General features: G+C 37.3%; 1 protein-coding gene across 1 annotated transcript in view; it reads left to right on the top strand.

Moving 5' to 3' along the window:
- Positions 1-24144, top strand: part of ANOS1 (anosmin 1) — a 235153-nt gene extending 211009 nt beyond the window's left edge. The window contains exons 11-14 of the mRNA XM_082245044.1: positions 4327-4498; positions 13105-13325; positions 14987-15128; positions 22316-24144. Of these exons, the coding sequence (XP_082101170.1) occupies positions 4327-4498; positions 13105-13325; positions 14987-15128; positions 22316-22374 (594 nt within the window). The 3' untranslated portion in view covers positions 22375-24144. The remainder of the gene's footprint in view (positions 1-4326; positions 4499-13104; positions 13326-14986; positions 15129-22315) is intronic.
- Positions 24145-25580: the final 1436 nt, after the last annotated feature.

Below are 25580 nucleotides of genomic sequence, written 5' to 3'. Positions count from 1 at the left end.
ATCTATCTATCTAAACAATGAATAGTCCTCTTATTTTTTGGATCCCCGTTGCTCTCAGAAGGCTATACTAAGCTACCCACTGGTTCATTTGGAGGACTTTGGGATTTCTTAAATGCTTCTTACCATAACCTTTACATCTATTCTTTCTGGTGGGTCCCCAAGCCCTACTCCATAGAGCTATTGTTTCTACGCAAGTACTGATAATGGACAACAAGCCTGAAGCAACCGTATGCAGTTTGGAATAAGTGGCTTTATAACATTAGGCTATATCTGTACAATACACCAATTGAAATTGGTCTATCTATCTATCTATCTATCTATCTATCTATCTATCTATCTATCTATCTATCTATCTATCTATCTATCTATCTATCTATCTATCTATCTACAGTGTTTGTACTTGGGCAATATTTGAATGCAGGGTTCAAAATTGTTATCACACAACGACCCATTTGGGCTGAATAAGTCATAATATATGTTATTACATTTTACAGGTTATAAATGGTGTTTATGAAAGGTATTTTTAAACTGTTCTGGCTTATAACTTTAGATTATCCAGAAACATTGTGTCACAACTTACAGAATATGAAACGGATGATAAATAACACTCCCTTATTTACATAGCATTGTAGAGGCATTGCTAGTGTATCCTAAGCTGGCCTCTTATGCTGGTTCTAATACCCCAGTTGTTTTGCTTGGATGAACATTTACATTCACAATGTGCTATAGACCATCTCTCTTCACGTCATGGGAATTTTGCTCTCTTTTACAAGTTACTTTGATGCAGTGCAGTCCAGGTGATTCACAACACATAGCTAGAGATGCCAGCCTGTGGAGATCATTTTAGTAGCCACCCACAGTGTAAACAGTCGCATAGTATGATATATTCATACAAAGTAAATACTTAGACTGCACAAACAATACAAGTTCAGTCAATGTGCTGGTATTGTGTTATACACAGTATACTGAAACTACTTCATAACAGATTCTTAATCATATAACAAGGATATAATAGTCAGTGTACAAACCAAAACAAATGTTGAAATAAATATTGGAATACATTTAATTGGTTGAGCATAATTAATCTAGTTGTACAAAGAAAAGCTGCTGTTGCTGGGGTTTATATGCTGATAAAAAAGGTTTAAACCATGGCTGAACAACATTTAGTTTGCTAAAGCATGGTGTGTCATAAACAATTGTTTTTTTTTATAAAATATTGCCTGGGTAAGGTGTGTTGTAGTTTCCATCAGTGGAAGGGTGACAATGCAAAAGCACAATTGGGAAACAGGGACTAAGCTTTGTCATGCTATTATTATTATTATTATACAGGATTTATATAGTGCCAACAGTTTGCACAGTAATATGAGGGAAGACAATACAGTTGCAATACAATACAGGAGGAATTAGAGAGCCCTGCTTGTTAGAGCTTACAATCTAGAAGCTATTGCAGGAAGTGCCTGAACAAGGACCTTTATGAAATATCAAAAGGTGTTATTAACATGAAATCTGCAGATACAAACTGCTGAAAATTACTTTTGAAAGAAAATTTTATTTTATTTTTAAGTTTGAAAATTACATTTTAAAGCTTAGATAGAACGTTAGTGTTTGGGTTTACAAGCTCATTTTGCAAATATTCTTCTCTCTTTTAGTAAATCAAACTCATAGTCTGTTACAGCCATGTAGTTGACGAGAACAGAGAACCCTTGTAGGACAAAAACATTTAGCAAGAGCACAGACAATGGTTTTAAAAGAAAGCTATCTAGCTTCTAGCTAGGAGTCCAAAAGCACGTCTGTTTTCAGCACAGCTTGTAACAATCAATCTAAAGCTATTTAGAGGTTAACATTAGCAAACCAAGAAACACTTCTGATACCCAGATTTGACAATAGGCCTTCTTTTCTGTTTGAAAGTAAAGCAAGACTTTCACGTTATGCATTCCAGAGTTGGAGGAAAGACATTGCCAGGTCCCAGCATTTACAGCAGTTGATATAAGGTAGAGAACAGGCAGATGGTGTACCTGTCACTATTAGCATCTGCTGTACCCAGCTGGTATTGTTCTGGTTCAAGGGCACACTTTATTTATAAAAAAAAAAAAAAAAAAAAACAGTACAATAAAAAACAGTAGATCACAGTTCAGCCTTATCTAATATAGATCTTGATTCAAGAGGCTTGATTTAGTAATTTTTAGCCGCATATTAACCCATTGGCAGCCAGGCCAATTCTGACACTTCTCTCTTGCATATTAAAAATCTACTTTTTTGCCAGAAAATTACTTAGAACTCCCAAACATTATATATATTTTTTTAAGCACAGACCCTATGAAATAAAATGTCGGATGTTGTTTTTTTTTTATGTCAAGCGGTATTTGCACAGCTTTTTTTTAATGCATTTTATTTAGGAAACAATTAATTTTAATACATTTTATTGCACACAGACACAACATAATACCTAATTTTTTTCTAAAAAATAAAAGATGATGTCATGCCGAGTAAATGGATACCTAACATGTCACGCTTTAAAATTGCGTCCGTCCGTGGAATGGCGGCAAACTACGGTAGTTAAATATTTCATAGGACCCCATTCCACCACCTGCAAAAGTAATTGAATCACATCTGCAGTACAGGGAATCGCCGGCTGAAAATTTTCATACTGCTTTATTGTCTGCAGGTGTAACCACTGCAACCCGAGGACGACCATGGATGTCCTACAGTCAGCAAGTGGTTAAACATGCTTTTCCTTGGTTTAAAATATTTATTGAAAAGTGTTGTGCTCAGCTACAATCAGCTACAATGAAAGCGCAGCTTTCATTTAAATAGACCCTGCCATTTTTTATTTTTTATTATAACAAAAATCTCCCCATAAGATATGTGCACATATTTTATGTACATGTATTACCTGTAAATGCCTTCCTTGTTTCCAAACCCCCCCCCCCAAAAAAAAACAAAAACAAAAAAAAATGTAATCCAAAAGCCTTGAAAGTGGTACAGGGCACTGCTGCCTTTCACGTACCTGTATGCCACAAGTCCCAGCAGACTTAGGCCCTGTTCACAACTAAGCGTTTTTCAGCTCATAAAACGCTCAGTCTCATAACGCCCCACAAGCAAAATCCTGTTCATTTCAATAGCCCCTGTTCTCAAATAAAATTTTATTGAATGAACAATTGAAAAATTGTGCCAGCAGTATAGTCTCCAGCTCAGTCAAAATACAATGCAACATACGGATTTAAAAGCATAAAAGTATTACATCTATAGAAACATAGTAAATCATAACCATTAATAAATGTACGACTTGCATGAATATGCCCATAACCCCACACCCCATTACCCAAGGATAACCTCTAAAACCAATTCGTAATTACCCTCTACCAATGACCAGCCAGTCCATAGTCAAGTCCACTGGTGCTAGATCAGGTGTGTCTAACAAAGATTCCCATTGTTTATTGAATTTATCATAGCAGCCTCTGTGCTGAAAAATATATTTGGAAGGTATCCCCCATTTGAACTAACCATTCATTTGAGGAAGGGGAGTCTGCAGAGATCCAATGGCAAAGCATTACCTTCCGGGCTTGAAATATTACCCTCGCTATGGCCTGCCTGGGTGCATCCTCTATCTATAGGTCACTCAGAATTCTCAGCACACAGATTTTTGGATTCTCAGGTATATGTACCTGGAAGACATTGGCAATGATGGCAGTGACCTCTTTCCAATATCTATGCAGCTTTGGGCAGCGTCACAGGTGAATCAAGTCTCCCCGGTCTCCATTACATCGGGAGCATGTAGGGGATTCCCTTCTTCCCATGCGGAATAACCTCAGGCCCCTGTTCACATATGAGCATTTTGTCGCCTAAAGCAAAATGCCTGAAGCTCAAAAAAGTAATGCCTGAAAAATTCCCCAAAAAAACGCCTGAAACTATATGCTCAGGTGTTAATGGAGCCTTAGGGCTCTCATTCAAGTGACACTCTATAGTATTTTCCTTTGCTCAGTCCCCAGAAACTACATAAAAAGTTATGTAGGTAGTTTAAGTGAGGGAAGGAGGTGCATGGGTAGCAAAGACAGTGATTAGAAACTCTCAGAGTTGGTGGGGGGCTGTGCTAGGCAACTGACTCTTAATAGGGAAGTCAAATATGCTTGCTCATTCAGTGGCACATTGCAAGTAAATAAAAAATGATTTATGGAAACACAGACCTATGTGTTTATTATCCTTGAATTTTTGCTGTTTTTAGTAGTTTTAGGTTGAGGGCAGGGTCTCCTCAATTTATATACACAACCATCAGCTTTTCATCTGTTACCTTTTTTGATTATCCCTACCAATTTTTTTTTTATACAGGACCACCACATAATACTACCAGCATTAATGTTTTCCTGCAAATACAAAGTTACAGTACAACCAGCCAGATCTAAAGGCCATCTAAAGGCTGAAAGTATTTTCTTCACAACTCCTCCCTGTTCAGCGCTGAAAGGCAAAAACCACAAACACATCAACTGTCCAACCACTGGAGGTAAGAATGATCTTGGCCATGTATTCTGGACCAAGCCAGCTTCTATAATTTACATTCTGTGTGTTGGCAAGCTGCTGTCTTTGGCTTACAAGTCATTATGTTTAATTAGGAGTTAGATCAATGAGCGGTATGTCATTGGTGTTCTAAAGTTGTTCTTGTGCTTTCTCCATGTTATATCTCAGGTGTGTGATTAACCAGGGTTCAGCTTGTACTTCATAAATCCAAATAATCACAGGCGCCCATTTAGTGTGGCATGTCTGAGTTTTCTCAGGACACTTCCAGATTTTACTACTGATAGTGCTTTAGAATGCTTATTTTGCTATAGTTCTGGCTCTGCATGTTCTAGCAGTAAAATGATCATTTGGAATAGGCTTTTCTAAGATGCAAACAGTACACTGAAAAAAATCAATTCTCCTCTCATTTATTAAAGCAAGGAGCAAAGGGCACAACCAATAAAGTCTAATCAAATTCATCTTTTTCTGATCAGTCTGAAATCAGGCGGTTGGTTATTGCTTTGCATATCATCATTCTTATGCTCTTCAGTTAATCATTTGCATCTCATTAGCAAAGCTTTGCAAATACATTTTTTTTTTACTCCAGACCAGAAGTATAAAACTTGCCACACATGTCTTTTTGGATAGTATGAATTTAAATGATGGCATGTTCTGCAGCAGTCTACAGAGAACAATTAAAGCCAAACTCTAAGCAGGTTTTTTCATTGCCATTTTAATTGAGTTCTAAACTTGTTAAAGAACAAAAATTGTGACTCTAGCTGCAGTACCCACCACCTCTCTAACACTGCCCCTTGCAGTACCTCTTCACTGTCATAAGATGTCTTCAGTCTTCTGAGCACATCATCATAAACACAAAAAATGATGACATATTGTGTGGTTAATATACATAAAAGGGGAAAAGGCTGTATATGTTCAGGCCAGGGCATAACTCAGTCTCAATACTTAGCAGAACCAAAAAAGAATATATTGGCCCATGGGACTTTTAAAGAGTGGTGCCAAATAAAATTAATAGCAATGTAATAAAAAAAAATTGTAAAATGTATTTACCAGTATATTTCATTTAAAATCAGACACATTTTGACATAATATATGACATAATAAAAACATATCCCAGTATGCATATATTGCTGGTAATGGTGTATACACAAAATTACAGAAGCCCTAAAATTGTTATATTCCTAAATCTGTAGTCTCTATGTGTTTCATGGAGCAACACCACTTCCTCAGAAGACAGCCAAGATTTGGTTTGTGTGTGTTTGTGGAAAGACCACGTTAAAATACAATATATATGAAGAAAGTTATGACGTGGTAAATTTCCTTTTTTGGGACCACTTAAAATGGAGTAGGTCTGCTGATATGCAAAAGGCTTACTTACACACAAGTCGAAACAACAAAAATATAGATGTACAGTACGCACAAATAATTATGTAAGCGTATCAAGGGTCCCAGCAATATGGAGGTACCTCTACAGAGTAGGTAAAAGTGACTGAGAATCAGACCAATGAAGTGAATAGTCCAAGAATATACAGATAAAATACAATGGATCAAGTGAAATGGAATAATGAAATATAAAGTGAAGGAGACAATCTAATAGTAAAGACCATTACCATACTGAAGTATAGTGAATAATAGTTCACATGAAAAGCAAATTAGAATTGGACCAATGAAGTGAGTGGTGGCTAGGGGATATACTGTATATTAAATTATAAATACAATGGCCTGAGAATATACAAGGAATACAAAGGAATAAGTATTGTGGAGTAATGAAATAAAAGATAAAGAAAGCTATCTAGTAGTAAAGACTGTTACCATACCTTATAATTAGAAGTCAGAGGAAACCACAGTGAAAACCACAATGAAGTGTGGCCACTGGAATAGCAGGAAATAGACAAGAGCCAGATAGAAAGGGCCCTTTTTAAAGGTTTCCTCGGCCCAAGGACCAGCCAACCGTCAAGCATCATGTGTCAGGCCAAACCCACTCCCACGCCGCTAATGGTGGTAGAACACCACCAAAATGCAGCATGTAAACAGCCACGGCTGATGCATCTGACATCACCATAGGGGCGACAATGGTACCCTGATGACAATAGGCACATGCGCAGGAAGCCAACAAAGGCGCTATATTGGAGCCCAGGGACATCAGGCATGAGGCACTACCACACCAAGGATGCGCCGGATCTTCACATACACCCAGATGAATCCCATATTGTTTGATTAAAACTGTTAGATTTAGCTAAATTACATGGTGTAGCCACCTTTATGCTAACCTGTATACTGCTTATGCATAAAAAGTGCCAAATCCCCTTGATCCCCTGCCTACTCTTCTACAGATAATTAACTTCCCAGGAGTCTCCTACTGCCACTTATAGTCACTTATAGGCTCCCATGACCCAGCATGGTGTTCTATATATAAATACTGTATATATATATAGTATTGTTAGGTATTAAGAGTGTAAGATATATGGATGTATATATATATATATATATATATATATATATATATATATATATATATATATATATATATATATATATATATATATATATATATATACAGTTTCTCACAAAAGTGAGTACACCCCTCACATTTTTGTAAATATTTTATTATATCTTTTCATGTGACAACACTGAAGAAATGACACTTTGCTACAATGTAAAGTAGTGAGTGTACAGCTTGTATAACAACCATTGAGTCCAATTTGGACGTTTTCACTTTAGAAGTGTACTCACTTATTTTGAGGGGACAGCAAATTTACGCTGTTATACAAAGTGTATACTCACTACTTTACATTGTATGTGAGTATATATGTGTACAGTATATACAGTGGGTACGGAAAGTATTCAGACCCCGTTAAATTTTTCACTCTTTGTTATATTGCAGCCATTTTCTAAAATCATTTAAGTTCATTCTTCTTCCTCATGAATGTACACATAGCACCCCATACTGACAGAAAAACACAGAATTGTTGACATTGTTGCAGATTTATTAAAAAAGAAAAACTGAAATAACACATGGTCCTTAGTATTCAGACCCTTTGCTCAGTATTTAGTAGAAGCCCCCTTTTGATCTAATACAGCCAGGAGTCTTTTTGGGAAAGATGCAACAAGTGTTTCACACCTGGATTTGGGGATCCTCTGCCATTCCTCCTTGCAGATCCTCTCCAGTTCTGTCAGGTTGGATGGTAAACGTTGGTGGACAGCCATTTTTAGGTCTCTCCAGAGATGCTCAATTGGGTTTAAGTCAGGGCTCTGGCTGGGCCATTCAAGAACAGTCACGGAGTTGTTGTGAAGCCACTCCTTCGTTATTTTAGCTGTGTGCTTAGGGTCATTGTCTTGTTGGAAGGTAAACCTTCGGCCCAGTCTGAGGTCCAGAGCACTCTGTAGAAGGTTTTTGTCCAGGATATCCCTGTACTTGGCCGCATTCATCTTTCCCTCGATTGCAACCAGTCGTCCTGTCCCTGCAGCTGAAAAACACCCCCACAGCATGATGCTGCCACCACCATGTTTGACTGTTGGGACTGTATTGGACAGGTGATGAGCAGTGCCTGGTTTTCTCCACACATACAGCTTAGAATTAAGGCCAAAAAGTTCTATTTTGGTCTCATCAGAACAGAGAATCTTATTTCTCACCATCTTGGAGTCCTTCAGGTGTTTTTTAGCAAACTCCATGCGGGCTTTCATGTGTCTTACACTGAGGAGAGGCTTCCGTCGGGCCACTCTGCCATAAAGCCCTGACTGGTGGAGGGCTGCAGTAATGGTTGACTTTCTACAACTTTCTCCCATCTCCTGACTGCATCTCTGGAGCTCAGCCACAGTGATCTTTGGGTTCTTCTTTACCTCTCTCACCAAGGCTCTTCTCCCCCGATAGCTCAGTTTGGCCGGACGGCCAGCTCTAGGAAGGGTTCTGGTCGTCCCAAACGTCTTCCATTTGAGGATTATGGAGGCCACTGTGCTCTTAGGAACCTTAAGTGCAGCAGAAATCTTTTTGTAACCTTGGCCAGATCTGTGCCTTGCCACAATTCTGTCTCTGAGCTCTTCAGGCAGTTCCTTTGACCTCATGATTCTCATTTGCTCTGACATGCATTGTGATCTGGAAGGTCTTATATAGACAGGTGTGTGGCTTTCCTAACCAAGTCCAATCAGTATAATCAAACACAGCTGGACTCAAATGAAGGTGTAGAACCATCTCAAGGATGATCAGAAGAAATGGAAAGCACCTGAGTTAAATATATGAGTGTCACAGCAAAGGGTCTGTATACTTAGGACCATGTGATATTTCAGTTTTTCTTTTTTAATAAATCTGCAACAATGTCAACAATTCTGTGTTTTTCTGTCAGTATGGGGTGCTATGTGTACATTCATGAGGAAGAAGAATGAACTTAAATGATTTTAGCAAATGGCTGCAATATAACAAAGAGTGAAAAATTTAAGGGGGTCTGAATACTTTCCGTACCCACTGTATATATAGATATATATAGTATTGGTATTGAGATTGTAAGCTAAGGTTAACAGAGGATATCTGAAGCATACATTTTTGTCTGAGTAATTTCATTTCAATGTCTACGAAAAAAAAAAAAAAACACCTGGCCATATCCAAAGTTGATTTTTGTATTACAAAATAAACTCATGTAACTTTGATGTTCTTGGAATGGATTCCCGTGTATCATAATGGAATGTAAACTCTTCAAGGTAGAGCTTTTTGGGTCAACCAAGTTACTTATATTGCAAAACATTTCCAATTGATGTTTTAAAACTTAAAGACTTAGAACAAATAGAGGCTTTCTTTGTGTAGAATAAGGTGTTGAAGTTCAGTTAGCAGTCTTTCATACTCTGTTGCTTTTACAAAGATTTAGTATTGAAGTTTACTGTAATTCAGTGAAATGTTTGTGAAGTCTTGCCAGACATTGGTACAAGCTTTCATTGTTGGAGTATCTGCACTTAGTCAACAGTCTAATTCAGGAAGAGTTAACTTATTTTAAAAAAATTGGAAGAGCTTTCAGGACACGTTATGCTGCAAAATAATATCAGAAATGCAAATTAAACACAAGACAAATCATAGAACCTATTGAAATACAAGTTTTGTATTTTAATATTTATATGAATTCTGATGTCTATTGTATTTTCTCTATACTTACGTTCCATTTCTAAAAAAACCTAGCTTTAAAATCATGAACCCGACTTTTTATCTACAAACTTTTGTGAGCGTAAGTTTTTCTTATGCTGGCATGTACTGGCACCTTGATTCCTGAGGAAGTTCTGCTATAGGCAAGAACTGTAGATGTAAGCCTCTCTTTACTGGCAGTCTCTCTTTGGGGAATTGGAGTTAAAAAAAAAAACTCAAGTCGTATAATGCCTGGTATCCAAGGCTGTCCCTTTTGTGGCCTAGGATTAGTGCTTGGTTTAGAGTTAGTGCTTTGGCTACTGGTTTTCGAACTTATACTTTATTGGGAAAGCTCAGGTTGCTTAAACTGGCTTTCGGAACACATGCTGTTTCTCTTAGGTGACTTTGATATCCTGCAGGATCACTGTATGCTTATCAGAACAGTGTATGCTTCTATTCTGCTACATTTGCCAAACCCTGGTGAAGTGGACCATTTGAACCCCCCCCCCCCCCAAAAGTTTCAAACAGTTCACAGTTCAACAACACAATCACACAACAGTTCTACGTTCAACGTTTTGTAAAGTATATTACTTAATAGTGGCCGAGACCATTTACTTACATCCTAGGGTCCGGACAGCTTCCTCTATTTGCCCCTTGTAAAATTTTGTTTTTAAACATGCTCAAATATAAGGTAAATGTAGAAGTATTCATTGCACACATATATGATACAGCTTACAGAGAAAAGCAATAAAGGGATTTATTTATTAACAGCCTTTGCTTGGGCCATATACAGGAATCATTTTTTTCAAGACACAACCATAGAGGTGAAGTATATAATCATAGTGGGTATGGTGAGTCCTGGGAATGTGGACAAGTGCTTGAAGGGTTTATCCATAAACTGTACAAATTGCCAAATTGCACTTTACCTTTAATATCAGTTCATTTGTTGAGGTGTAGACTAAATTTGCATGTGTCCAAATTAGACACTAGGGTTACTAATAAACATAAAATGTTGTTATACTATACTGCTCCTGGTTTAAAACTCTGTGTAGACTATAAATCTTCTTCTGTAGATGTTTATATATTCATGCATAGTTGAAATAAACTCAGTCTCTATATGCATTATTTATTAAGTACCTCCATGGTTTCTTCAAATTAGCATACTGAATGTATTTAGACGGCATACAAACTAGGTCAGCAGATCTGCCCTTGAATACAAAATACAATTTTATAAGTGAAACTAGTTAATGTGTTGTTGTATTTTTTATGTTTTACAAAACAATTCATTTCATTAATACAAATTGGCAAAACCATGAACAGAAATTAATGAGACTGGTCACTTTTCTGGTTCTTTATTCTGTCCAAATATGTGTGTCTATATAACACATACATATTTTGGATTTAAATTTAGTTAGTGAAAAATGCAAGTGTATAAAAAAAGAGGAAAGTTTAAAACACACTATGATAATTTATTTAAAAGGAATGTATTAGCAAGTATTTTGGAAACCCATTTTTTTTGTGCTGTTAGTGATTAATTAAACATATGCTAGCACAAAGAACCATTAATTTCCCACTATCAAGGAACCGTTTATACAGTATAGTCCCAGTTCAAAACTGACCATTGAATAGCCAGTTTTGCACAAGAGAGGCAGACATTTAATATGTATGACCCTCTAAATTGGAAAGACAGATGCAGGTACAAGCGTGTAAAAAGAATAACTCGTATATTAGTGCAGTAAAAACAAAGTAGTTTATTAGTACGTAAAATCAAGACGTTGCATTCCCAAAAGTAGAAGTTATAAAGCTTATCAAAATTACCCAACAGGATTGTGGTAAACATTGTTTGTGGCCATCAGAAAGTGGTCAGGTGAAAAAAGCCTGGAATGAGTTCCAGCAGTAGTCAGCAAAGGTCCTGGGTGCCTGGCAGATTGATGAAGCAATACTTAACTCTTTTCTTAATGTACCAACCACATCCCTGGCAACATCTATAGTGACTGAGTATGTAGAGGGCTTCCAAATTTAGTGATCCAAAATGTACTCAAGGCAGGGCTTGACAAATTTGCTTTGAATCTAGAAGCCAGCTAAAAAAGGAGCCATTTTTTTTTTTGTAACTAAAATGTATTTTTTATGACTAAACCCCTTCTCTTAAGTAGCCCTAAAGTGTATCTTTACAAATGCACATACACACAGTTATGCATATTAACCTGCTTAGAATCCCTAAGAACTTAGTACATTTAAAATCATAATAAGTGAGCGATGGTCTTCAGTCTCTGACTATTCCTCACTGCTTTTACAGTTTTAAATGTACTATGTTCTTAGTATTAATTTCAGGGGAAAAAGGAGCACACAGCGGGGCTGTGTGATCATACAGCTGTCATTGTTGGGTCTCACTTAGGCTAGGTTCACACCTATGCATGTGGTAGCAGGTGTGGGAATCGCAACAATTCCAACCACCCGCAGTGAAAACTTGCTGCTATGAAAGAACGCACAGGGCTGCCATTCATTCTGCTGGTAAAGCTCCAAGATGCCCTCCAGGACCCAGTGTAGCTACTTCTTGGTGATGCTGTGGAGGCCCCGCTAGTCCAGGAAAAGGCAGCGGTAACACTGAAGCAGGTCAGGCACTGGTGGCAGGGAGGAGAAGCAGGTGGTGGAGGAGATGCTGAGGTTTGTCCAGGGATTTCTGGCAGTGGCACCGTCTGGCCGTGCATTCAATACACCTAGTTCAAAATACCATGGGACATGGAGTGCAGCGGAGCGGCAGATGAAAAGCCGCTAGTGTAGACAGGGCCTGTGGATGGGCTGACAAAAGCCCAGGCGCCAGGATGCAATTTCATGGCCATGGTGACCTGATACCTGGAATTTGCAGAGCCCTTATTTAAGGCACTGCCTGCTGCTGTTTGATCTATAATTAAAGACTATAAATTGACATGTGTTACTTTTTTAAACCCAAGAAAAGCTTCAGAGAGGAGGAGGTACACTGGGCCACCCTCACATCCAAGCTATGCGAGTGAGTGACTTGGCCTTGATACCAGGGATGTGATTTTGGTAAAAATGATTTTGCCAACATCTTCCAAGCTTTCATTTTTGTTTTCTTATGTAGCAGTCATCCTGTAGCAGGATGTTGTTAGCTTGGATTAGAGGTATTACAGTATATTGTGTATTGTAATCCACAGATAAATAATAATGATTCAAATGAGAACAGTAATAATAATGTAATAGCAAAACCAGTCAAATAGGGTTTATGCCATTAATAAAGAGAACAATTTTGCTGTTGCGTATGACATTGTAATTACTAAAAGTGGGATGTCAACACATATTCACCCTAATGATATAACTGCTTTAACATTTTCTACAAAGACCTTGCATTTCACAGCAGGAATCACAGGATCATTTTTCTTGCTTCCTAAATGTTACAATACATAATTTTGCTGACAATATAAAGGGAAAGGTCTTGCTGAACACTTGAATTCAAAGACACTTCTTTTTTACAGGACAAGTTGTCTCAAAAGTGTTGGCTAAACCTGAGAATCTGTCAGCTTCATTTAACGTTGAGGAGGGAAACATCACTGGACATTTTTCATGGAAACTTTCCAAAGTAAATCTTCACCAGCCTATGACAGGATTCCAGGTCACATGGGCAGAAGTCACAACAGAAAGCCGACAAAACAGTTTACCGAACAGTATCATTTCTCAGTCTCAAATATTGCCTGCGGTAAGATGCAGCAATTTTATTTTTGTTCTTCTTTAAGTTTTGTTCTATCATATATATTTTAGTAATTGAAATTACAGTAAATACATGTGTATGGTTAACTATAAATGTAGCACTGCACATGATTTAAAAGCTAAATTCACCTTTAGTAACATGTTACATGTTACGCCTGTATTTAGGATGTAACATGTTACTATACAGCACCTGACTACACCCCCCGTGACAATGGGTGAGGGTTGTTCTCCCTGCATCCACTGTCACAATTTATAAACAGCATGGCTGTGCAGGGCTCCGCCCACACAGCTGCATCATTCAATCACGTGAATCTGTGAATGAATGAACTACAAGTCCCACCTTCCACCGGGGCAGACAGCTTTTAGTTCTCAATGAGCTGCAAGGACACTGGAGAGTGCTCTCTTAGTTAATAGGCACTTCCTACATCTTCAAACAGAAAGCCTGTGCAGAGGTATGGGCAGAAAGCCGTAAGCAGTGTCTGCAGAAGTCTAAGATTGCACTCTGATCTGCTGATCGCAGATGTAATGCACTGCAGGCTCCTGAGAAAAAATAATACACATTGTTTTACCTTCAAAAATGTGTGCATTTATTTATTATTATTATTTATTTTTTTTAAAGGGAACATAGCCTTTAAAAATAACTGGAAAAACAGAAATCCAATCTGCAGCACTTCATATTTTACACTCCCATCCAAATGTGCTTAATTTTGATATTTTTTCAATTATCTAATATTTTATACTTTAAAATGGATAGAAAAAAGGTCATGTGACCATCCTTGTGCTTATCAGCTTTCCCCACAGTGGGAGGGTTCATGGGGATCAAGCACATCACTGCAGTAATTCCCACTCAACAGTGATTGTCATTTAGCAGACATCATGCCTGTCTACCCTTATACAAACAGCTTTACCGAAATGTGAACAGTAGAAGAAAGTAAATCAGATGCTGTGTGTTACATGTGTTTGCAGTACAGATCACACTGTACAACATAAGCAGATATCCGATGTCCCCTTCCATTCCCTTACTATAGTACATATGTACATAGTATAGTACAGTGATGGCGAACCTTGGCACCCCAGATATTTTGGAACATTTCCCATAAAGCTCAACTACACTGCAGAGTGCATGAGCATCATGGGAAATGTAGTTCCAAAACATTTGGGGTTCCAAGGTTCGCCATCACTGGTATAGTACATATTATCACCTAATATAAGAAACATCGCAAGTCAGTTATACTCACTGGGAAATAACACCACATTCTTACATAGAGAGGAACATATTACCTTATATTATACATTTAGATATAGTTCCTGGGTCCTGGGATTCAGTAAGCAGAGCGGGTTGACTCTGCAGTAGCGCTTTCTTATCCAGATACAACTGGCTCTGTGGAAGTTGTATGCCCCGCATAGGACATTGCAGTGGTGATTGGCGCCTCTTAAAACCCAGGTGGCAAGTCCAAGAGAGTCAATGAGTTTTGTGGAGGACTGGACATCTGCAAACAGGAAGTGAGCCGTTGCAATGTCCTGCACTGTTTTCCACGAAAAACATCAGAGACAAAACCGGTGAAACCGAAACAGGTGTGTCTGAAGTTTTACTTTAATTTTAAACACTCTGTTAAAAATTATCTAACAAAAACTGTATTTTACACACAGGACCATTATGTTTTGACTGTTCATAATCTTAGACCCTCAATGCTCTACCGATTGGAAGTCCAAGTATTAACAACAGGGGGAGAGGGTCCAGCAACAATAAAATCCTTCCAAACGCCAGATGTAATTCCATCATTACCCCATAGTAAGTGAACTTTGATGTCAAATATTATTTTTTTTATTTCACAATTTTATTTTATTTTATTTTATAAAAAAAGTTATCAATAAAGCAGTGCATCAATAACAAATAATTAAGAAGTAGTCAGAAAACTTATCAATTTTGGTAATTCAGTTCCATTCACAAACTTCTAGATTGCACAATGGTCTTGTATTAGGTCCTGAGTTAATTTCTGACATAAGGCAATGGGGATAATTCACTAAGGACCCACTTGCATCTTTCTGGTGTATTAATAAATGTGCGTTAACACACATTGTTACACATGTTAGTGGCATTAAGACATTAATTGGAATGGGCTGTCCAATGCGCAAAAAGGTCATGCACTTATTTTACCAACTCATCGCACTACAATGCATGGTAGCGTTTTACTGTGCATTTTGGTGCACTTTAATGCAGGTGCATTGGGAAAGTGGCACTGCAATGCACATACTGTCTAAATCCAGTCTAAAGGAGTAGAGACTTCCCTTAGTAAAGTGAATTATAGTCCACACACACTGATGGAAATTCAGCTGGTCCAGCAGGGAATTTCAATCAGAGTATGGCTAGCTTAAAGTGGTAGTAAACCGTGGCAGAGTTTTAAATAAAAAAAAACACCTGTAAGGTTATTGCATATTGTGCTAATATGCATTGCATACTAGCACAATATGAAATACTTGCCACCCATGAGAGGGCTGCCATCTTCCCCCAGTCTTTCTTCTGGGTTTGCAGGCTCTGGCGGTGGGAGTGGCCGGAGCCACGATGATGTCATCCTGTGCATGCATGCATGCGGGAGCCCTTGGTTCTGGCAAGAAGCTCTAAATGTATGCCGGACCTTCAGAGCGCGTGCGGCGGTGACGTCACCGGCTGCATCCAGGGTGAATATCCACTCGGCAGCAGAGAAGCCGATGCATGTGTCAGGCTGCTCCAATTGCTGCCTGACACCCGCAATTGCTCCCCGCTGAGAGAGAAGTACGGTCGGCTGTTGTAAACACAAGCAAACATTCTTCTCCCTGCCACGCTCCCCCATAGTTAGAATCACTCCCCTAGGGTCACATTTAACCCCTGATCACCTATACGGTTAACCCCTTCCCTGCCAGTGTCATTACTACAGTAACAGTGCAATTTTTAGCACTGATTACTGTAGTAATGTCACTGTTACACCCAAAAGTGTCTAAAATGTCAGTTAGGGATCCGATCTGTCCGCCGCAATGTCACAGTCCCGCAAAAAATCGCAGATCGCCGTCATTACTAATAAAAAAAAACAATAAAAATTACAAAAATCTTTTTAGTTAGTAGACACGATAACTTTTGCGCAAACCAATCAAAATGCGCTTATTACGATTTTTTTACCAAAAATATGTAGCAGAAAACAAATTGGCCTAAAATGTTAAAAAAAATTAAACACATTTTTTTGAGAATGTCATATAGCAGAATGTGAAAAATAATTTTTTTTTTTTTCAAAATTGTCGCTCTTTTTTGTTTATAGTGCAAAAAATAAAAATCGCACAGGTGATCAAATACCAGCAAAAGAAAGCTCTATTTGTGGAAAAAAAGGACATCAATTTTATTTGGGTACAGTGTCGCCTGAACGTGCAATTGTCCATTAAAGTAACACTGTGCTGAATCGTAAAATAGGGCCTGGTCATTAAGGGGGAAAATCGTTCCGGCCTTAAAGTGGTTAAGTGAACAGTCTCCCGCAGTTTTCATAGATTGAGGCTCTGATTTACCAGAGGATTTGTGAATGTTCACGCAGTCACTTCAATTATCCAGTCGTGTTAAAGGATTAAAATACCTGTGTACTTATTTCATCTGTACATGATTGGATAATTGTACTGAATATTTGAAAAACTTATTTTGTGAACATTCTCAAATAAAGTCAGCCATACATGAATAGAAATTTGGCCAGTTCAGCAGGGATGGGCAGGGAGGTTGTACGGCTGTACACCCTGTTGGATTTTCTCCTCTCGATCAGAGTTGATCAATATATTCTGATGGCGGGGACATTTACCCGCTGTCAGAATACAAAGACACAGCGGGGAGGATTCCCCCATCCACATTAAGTGTGTAAATGGGGAAATCAAGTCGTTTTTTTTTTTATTCAAACTACTGGTTAAACAAAAAATAAGGACTCATCTGTGAACTACTTTAGGCCCCTTTCACACGGGCTTTCGGATCTGGTCCGCCTGTCAGTTTTTTAGGCAGACCTGATCGGATGCTCCATGCATTCCTATGGGGCAGCGGATGTTAGCGGAGACATCTCCGCTGACACCCGCTGCTATCCGATCCGATCCTGTCCATGAAATCCGGATGGATGGAAACCGTCTGGAGGATCGGATAAGACCGGATGAAAACGAACAGGTGGTACGTTTTCATCCGATCTCCCATAGAGGGGAGCGGGGATCTGACAGCTCCGTCTCTGCAAAGTAAGCGGAGACGGACCTGTCATTCGCCTGCTCAGCGGGGATCAGCGGATCAATCCCCGCTGAGCAATGAGTCCATGGAGTCCGCCGGGCGCACCGCCCGTGTGAAAGGGGCCGAAGTCACCTCCTGGTGTGTAAACCACTTCAAAACAATGTAAAAGGTGAACTGCTGTATACCCAATACTAATTGTGATAGGGACATTACTCTGTGAGCTTATTCAAAGGAAGATGGTAAATTGAATGGTTTTATTTTGAATAATCTGTTAGTGTTACGTATATCAGTTTGAAAGCTATGTGTTTAAGTCTCATGTATTTTAGCCCTTTCTGAGAGCAAATTCTTGGTGAAATTATATGAAATTATTTTCATTAAAATTCAGATTGCAACCACATCTTTGGCTGAGAGCGTAGAGTGTGTTGTTTCAGCCTAAGGTTCTACCTATCAGCTATAATGTTTCACTATAGTTCTCTAAATCAGCTCCACATCTGTGTGTATATGGGCTTCTACCTAAATGCCTAAATATGTGTATAATTAAGGGGGATGACAAGAATTTGGCACGATTATCCTTATTCTGCACTTTTATGATGACAGTCTCGACGCTGATAACATTTGTATTTCGCTGTGCCATGATTCAGGTTGACACCAGTGTGTAACTATATGATTTATTTCAGACATTGAGCTGTTACATGTTTTCTCTATATGCTGTTTGCAAGTGGAGTCCTGTGTGCATTCCTACACATTCTGCATAAGGAATATTTTCTTTTTACTAAGTATTTTCAAGAAGAAATTCACAAACATTTCAGATCTTTTGAAATTGTAATACGCTAAATAGTAAAAAAAACACAAACAGTTTGGTAAGCAGCGAATAGATGTACCATTATCGTGCACAGCTGCATAAGAAAACGGTGCTGTAATTGGCAATTAAGAACAAAACTGTGTTTGTTGTTACATTCTTCCCTCAGTTTACATTCTTTGCTGGGTAAAGAGTGCACAGTGCAACCAAGCAGGAATGATTGATACTAAGAATTACCTTTAATCTTTCCTTCCTTTGCAGTTTTTTGTTTGTTTTCTACTATTGTGAGATCAATTGTATGGGTGAAAGGTAGCTTTAAAAAAATCATAGCGTTTTTTAAAACTAAACTCCAGGTAGATATAAAAGACATAAATACAAGACACAAATTATTGCAGCTCTGTACTATATTATACTATATTAATAAATCACTAAAAAGTTTTATTTTGCTAGTGTAAGTGTACCTGATTTTGATTTGATTTTAGCCTCTTATAACTCACCGTAAAGCAGCTCTCAGCTTGAGAGGGAGAGGGACAGGACTATTAGCCAATCAGGTGTGTGGCATGCCAATGTATTGACAGGAACATGCTGATTGGAGGAGAAAGCAGAGAGAGGACCCCGCCAGTCTTATTATACTAGTTTACTGTACAGTAAACAGGCTAGATGGAGGGAGGAAACCATTCCTTAGCAGTAAGTGGTGTCATTCACCAACTGTACTGTGTGGGGGTTGTGTAAATCTCAGGAATGGATGGACAGAAATATAAAGTCTTTGACAGCTTAAAAGGTTCACATTTATGTATTTCTTTTGTGTATTTAGCTGCTTCCTTGAAGTTCAGTTTTAGGCATGTGTTAAAGAATACTTTACCTACTTTATTGTAAATAAAAACTATATTTCCTCTTACTTTCACCGAATATGTTATATTTTAATGTGAGTCTTTGCCTGAATCTTACAGTTTAATAATATCCATGACAAATAAAAGAGTTTATTTAAAAGTAGAAAGAGGAAGTTAAAACACAACTTAGTCAGTTTCACCTTCATAGGAACAAATCCTTCTGGTCCTAGGTAGTAGGGTCAGTACTTTCAATCGGAATATTTCCAATCTATCTTTAGTAATTATACTTCTGTTTATTAAAAGAAAATCATCCTGCATATTTTAAAGTTGCATTAATGTTTTTGCCATCACTACCACTTGCAATAGAGAATTCCTAACATCTTTGATTGGGGTATCATAGCATAATCTTCTTTCTTCTTCTTTGAAACATAACAAACATGTGGAGCTCCTCTCCACAGCGACCTTCACCTTTTAGACACTGGCAAAAAAAAGGAGGTACTTCCTGTGTGAGAGGGGTTATATAGGGGGTCATCAATTCTGTTTGGTTGCCAGTGTCCATTACCTATAGGTGGTCTTTATAACCCATATGTTATGATTATGGCTCTGTGTCCCTGTGATGTACGAAAAGAAAGAGAATTTCACAGGTTAACAACCTTTACCATAAAGGTATACACTAATTAGGTCTAGTATCCCTGAGGAAAATTTTACACTGCTGGGGTCTTTTAGTACAACTCCTGCATGTACTCTTTTTCTTTTGTACATTTTAATGTTTGTACAAGCTAAAGGAAATTGAATAAGAAAACTGTATAATGTATGGCCAGCTGAAGAAAGGGTTATAACCCTTGTCAGAGTTTTTTGCTTTCTGTGTCCCGTAGGGGAGATTTCCCTTCACTTCTTGTCCCAAAGCCAGAACAGGAAGTGAGAGAAAATCTCTCCGAAATGAGGGAATCCGGATGTGTCACCAGGGTCTCCAGGACTAGTCTTTTTAGGAAGTTTTTCTCTATATTATTGTTGTGATGTCAACCCATAATTTAGGATTATCTTTTACTTTTACTTTCAATAATGGTAAACAGGACACATAAAACAGGTACTTCTCACTGGTGGGGGCACAGCGGGCAATAAGAATTAACAGGTGTTTATCCTTCTCCATTCTATCTAAAACTAAAAAAAAGTTTTGCCTTTTGTTACATCGTAAAGAATTTCTGCATATTCAATGTTGCCCTTAAAGCCGAAAGAAAATAACTCTTCCCTTCTGTATGGTAGCTTTTTAAAACATTTCTGCATTGGAACATGCACCCCCCCCCCCTCATGTCAATGCTCAGCTGTCCATTCTTTTTTTGACAGTAGTTTGTCCATTAATCCTGAAAACGGTCAGAATGTGCACCAAGACTTTAATAGGACGTGCCTCTAGTTCAGGTTATAAAATCCTAAGTGAATCAAACCAAAACAGATTCACCCATCACTATTACCCTCCTTTGAAACATTTTAACCTGTTATGTTTTCTTATTGTCACCTACCTTCAACATGTTGTTGTACATTTGATTTATACAGATGTTACACCATACTGGGATCAAACATTTTGTATACCCCCCTGGCTAGATATATATATATATATATATATATATATATATATATATATATATATATATATATATATATATATATATATTTGCTTTTACAGCTGCCACTTGACATTGAGCTGTGCTTAATGTACTGTTAACCAGCATTTCCAATTACCTCTACCTCTCTTTCCCCCATTTGTATTACATTCATTGGGGTGGTAGTGCCATTACCACAGAAAAAGTATATAATGTTATATTTTTTAACATTATTTTTATTCTTACCTTTTGGGCTTGTTCACACTATGTCAATTGAGCTGCAGTAATCTGCATAGATCAATGCAGGCTCAGTTCCAAGGAACATAGAAAAATGATGTGCCCTGTTCACACCATACATTGGTGATGGTGTTTACTATGTGACAATGCAACAAGTTGCTGTGCATATAGTTGAATGAAATGTTATGAATTTCAGTAAAGTTAACACGGGATGGTGTGAAAGGCCCTTAGCGGCTCATTTTGCCAATTTGTCAAGATCCTTCTCTAATATGCCACTTTAACAATTCCTTATCATTTTGTGTTATCATCCAAAAAATTAACATTAATACAAATATAGAAAAGCCATATTTATGTGTGTGTAAGTATGGCCTTCCCTGCAAATCTTTCATTTTTATTGATTTTGGTATCTGTATTCCACCTCACCACTGCTCTGTCTACCCTCATTTTACTCTACTTTTACTTCCCATACTGGCTATAGAATGAGCAATAATAGAGAACAAATTACCATGTCATTATTTTCACTGTCACTAATGGCACAGGTCACCTTGCTTATTTGAGGTTTTAAAGGTAAATGTAATTATATATTTTACAATCAAGCAGATGTGACATAAGCAGGTTTGCAAGTCATACGTGTTTTTTTAACTTAAGAAAGGGCAGAGACATTTTAGGGGTGTGATATTAGATTATTATGAGGATGTTTTCTGTTGCCTTCTTGTTCATTTCACATAAGTATGTAGTCTCAAAAAAGTTATTTAGGTATAGTAAGTTCTTATGATTCATTCTTAATTACCTCAATGACATTATGGATTTATTTTGCTGTCATAAAATTTAATTTCATGCTGCAAAAAAGATGGACTTTAATGCCTAACTGGTGCACATATGGATGCACAGTGTGTGGACATCCACAGTGTCTGTGGTTGTTTTGCTGAGAGCAGGCTCACTGCGCACTCCCAGTACACTGAGCTGTCACTGAGAGTTCTCGATCAATGCTTAAAAAAGGAAACCAATAGGAAGTGCTCTCTATCTTGTGATCACTGTGAGAGCCAATCACAGCAGTCACATGATAGAGAAGTCGTGCCACCTCCTGGGTATTAAAGCCTACTTAAAGGGCCATCAGAAAGCAGCATTGATGTGTAAAAATATGCTAAAGTTGTGTTTAATGGGATAACATCGTGTGCCATTTTTGTTTTTAGAGATCACTTTGCAATTTGTTAAATTATTTCCTAAATGTTTTACATCACTATGACAGTAATATGCCATCCTGTGTTCAATAGTTTAATGTTCTGATTTTCTTTGCAGGGCCTCGTGTGAAACAGCATCATCCTCATCATTACAAGTCATCTTCAGATAAAATTTGAACAATTATTATTAGACTTAAAAAATTGAACTTTGCATGACATAAAACCCACCTAGAAGGACAATGCATCATTTTGAAGACATATCGAATTTAAAAAAGGCAGCCATTTCTGCATTTGTGTTCTGGACCTTCAGTGTGGCTTCTTCTCAAGTCCCAGTATGCAACGTGTAGCATATATTTTGAAGGATAGATTTCAGCTACTTGTGTTGCTTTACTTTGTATTTTACATGGATTGTAAAAAAAAAAGTGCTGTGTATGGCACTTTTTTTTCCTTTGTACCGATTATTTCTTGTAGGTATTGGTTTGTGAATATTATATTTTGTAAATACTGCTAAGTGTAAGAACAAAAATAATTATAAAAGGAACAGGAAAGAGGCCAGTATAAACGACGGAAGCAATAAGAGATGCAAAAGACAGAGTTGCAAAACAATTACCAGAGAAGCGTTTAAGGCTTGCGAAAGCCTGACTGTTTCATAGAAAGAAATGGGACAATTGGCTTCTAGTGGGTATATTTGCCCTATAACGCCATACCTATCTTGTATAGCTTCAGGTTTCAAGACATCTGCAGCTACTGGTGCTTCTTAAAACTACAAAGAGAAAAGAAACCTTCAGCAGAGCATTCTTTAAAACTCATAGCTACACAGAATACACAAGGGGACATCTAGATCACGAAAGTGTAGTGATACCTCTGAGAAGTGATAAAACATTGAGGGGCAGTTAATAAATTGGGAAACTATCATGTTTTGTGATGCACTGTACCTTTTCAGCTGCCATTTTCTAGATTTTCTGACATCTTGCTGTTTGTGCTGTTCACAAATGTCTGCCTTTCAGTGGGATTTGTGCCATCTCTGACCTGGAGAACCCAATTTTTGGCCAAACCAGTTGACCCAAGGGACATTTGAGATTTGTTTCTGGTTTCTCTGCCATTACTCACTCGTCTATTTGTTGACTAAACATTTCCTTCATTATAAATACAACCATAACTACAATATATTTTTGAGATGAATGGCATATATTCACTCCAGTAAAGTGAATATTCCCTTATTTAATTTAACTTAAGTCCCTAGTATTTGAAAACACATAACAATCATGGACTTGGGAAAATACAGTGGAAAATAGTAGCTGTGTATAGCCATATTGTATTACCAGCCATCAGAAGAGTGCCTGTATAGTTCATATCTACACATCAAAAGCCAATCGATAAAAATTGTAATTCACTCTTGTTCTTTGTAATAGTTTATTACATTGCAAGACAAAATATGGTCACCATGTGATGCTTTAAAAATTACTTTCACAATTTATATGTCGTATACAGTGCTGCATTTAGTAGAATTTATAATTATTTTTCATTCAAATATATATTATAATATATATAAATATATATATTTTTTTGTTTCTGAGTTTCAACACAATGTCTTCCAATTGTTACCTAATTTTCACCCAAAATATTATGTTATGCTTTCTTATGATAATTTCGTACAGTTAATGCAATGGCTTCAAAATAATTGAGTTAACTCATTGGTAGTTTATTGATTGGTAGACTTTGGATTTCTATTGTAACATTTTAATTTTTAAACTTTGTGTTAAACTTAAAACATAGCACTCCTTTTATTTTTATATGTATGTAAAATAGGAATTTTCTAGTAAGTACATAAAGTGATAATGGGGTTTTCGAATATCAGAAAAAAACAAAATGTCAATTGGTATGGGCTTTCTTACCTCCGTTGTTTTAAAATGTATTTTACTTTGGAGTAGTTGATTCCAACTGTTTTTTTTTTTTTAAGCTGAACTCCAGGAAAATAGCTGAATACACAGATAAAATACAAACTTGGTTTCAATGCTTCAATAAAGAAATATTTAAAATAAAAGAACATTTCAGTGCTTCAATAAAGAAATATTGAAAATAAAATACAAACTTGGTAGATTGCCAAAGGATATGTATTTTTCTCCATCCAGTTCTGAAATGTACACAGCTTTGCCACCTTTATAGCCCTGCTTGACAGAGCAGAAGACCTGCCTTTGTCCCTGCTGCACTTAGGTAACACTTATAGGTACTGTCTCCCCTATTCTGTGATTGGACAGTGAAATGAGAAGCAGCACACTGGAGAACACATTGAGGAATTTTCCCTCTCCTATTCTGAGCTCTCCTATACAGGATCTTGCAAGAGGATGATAACTGATCATATTTAGGCATCTACACTCCCCGTATATATTTGAAAAGTTACATTTACTGTTGACTTTATGAATACTGAACCACATTATTTATGTATTTAATTCCTACCTGGAGTTCAGCTTAAAATGATGAGAACTGGTATTTTAATGTGGCAAATACTATGTTTGCTATGGTACCCGTTACCTAGTAAATCTATCACAAACCTTGGAAATTCAAATTCCAAGCCTCCCTATTGCTCATCAAAGCCATTAATCAGGGGTCAGTGTGGAAGCCAGGGAGGGGGTGGGGTGGGGTTAGGCTCAAAAATTGATTATTACAGAAAAGTCACCAGTTACATATTATTTCAGCTTGTTGTCTCTGTGTTTCCTGAACATTTTTAAGCATGACAGAGTATTCTAAGAAGTTTACCACTTTTTTGTTATAAAGTTATTAAAAAAACATTCTCCAAAAGATAAATATGAGAAAAAAAAGTTTTGGCATGTTAGGAAAAAAAGCATCTAAGAAACTTATAAGCCTAATATGAAATATATATAAATTACATGTCTTACCCAATATATTCAGGCATGATCAATTGCTGTGTATATCACTTATTGGTAGCTCTTTTGTGCTGTATAATAAATACCCATATACAGTTGAAGATTGTTTAGAAAACTAAAAATTTGTAATTTTATAGTCCCTTATTTTTTTCATATTTTGATTAATAGCGCATTTTTCCAGTAATTTTTTATCGAAGTTCATAAATGTTGCATAAATCTATAGGCTATACTTTTGACATGAGTACAATTCCCGCTAATTTAAGAGGTCATGCAATCTTCTGAATCCAAAGGAGAGTTGTCAGTGAGACCCTAGGCAGAGTAGTTCGGGTTGTATGTAATCTATTTCGATTTAGAGCACTAGCAAGCATTATCCAGGGTTTACCTCTAGGAGGGAAGCCTTTTCATATCCAAATTTTACTAAAATCCATAAATCAGCTTTAACCTATATTTTTTTTTTCTAAAATATCTGTTATGTATTGCCAAAAATGTTTCTAGAAG

The sequence above is a fragment of the Pelophylax lessonae genome, assembly GCF_965119305.1.
Source record: "Pelophylax lessonae genome assembly, chromosome: 2".
Taxonomy (NCBI): Eukaryota; Metazoa; Chordata; class Amphibia; order Anura; family Ranidae; genus Pelophylax; species Pelophylax lessonae.
This window is presented reverse-complemented; position numbering and strand designations above follow the sequence as displayed.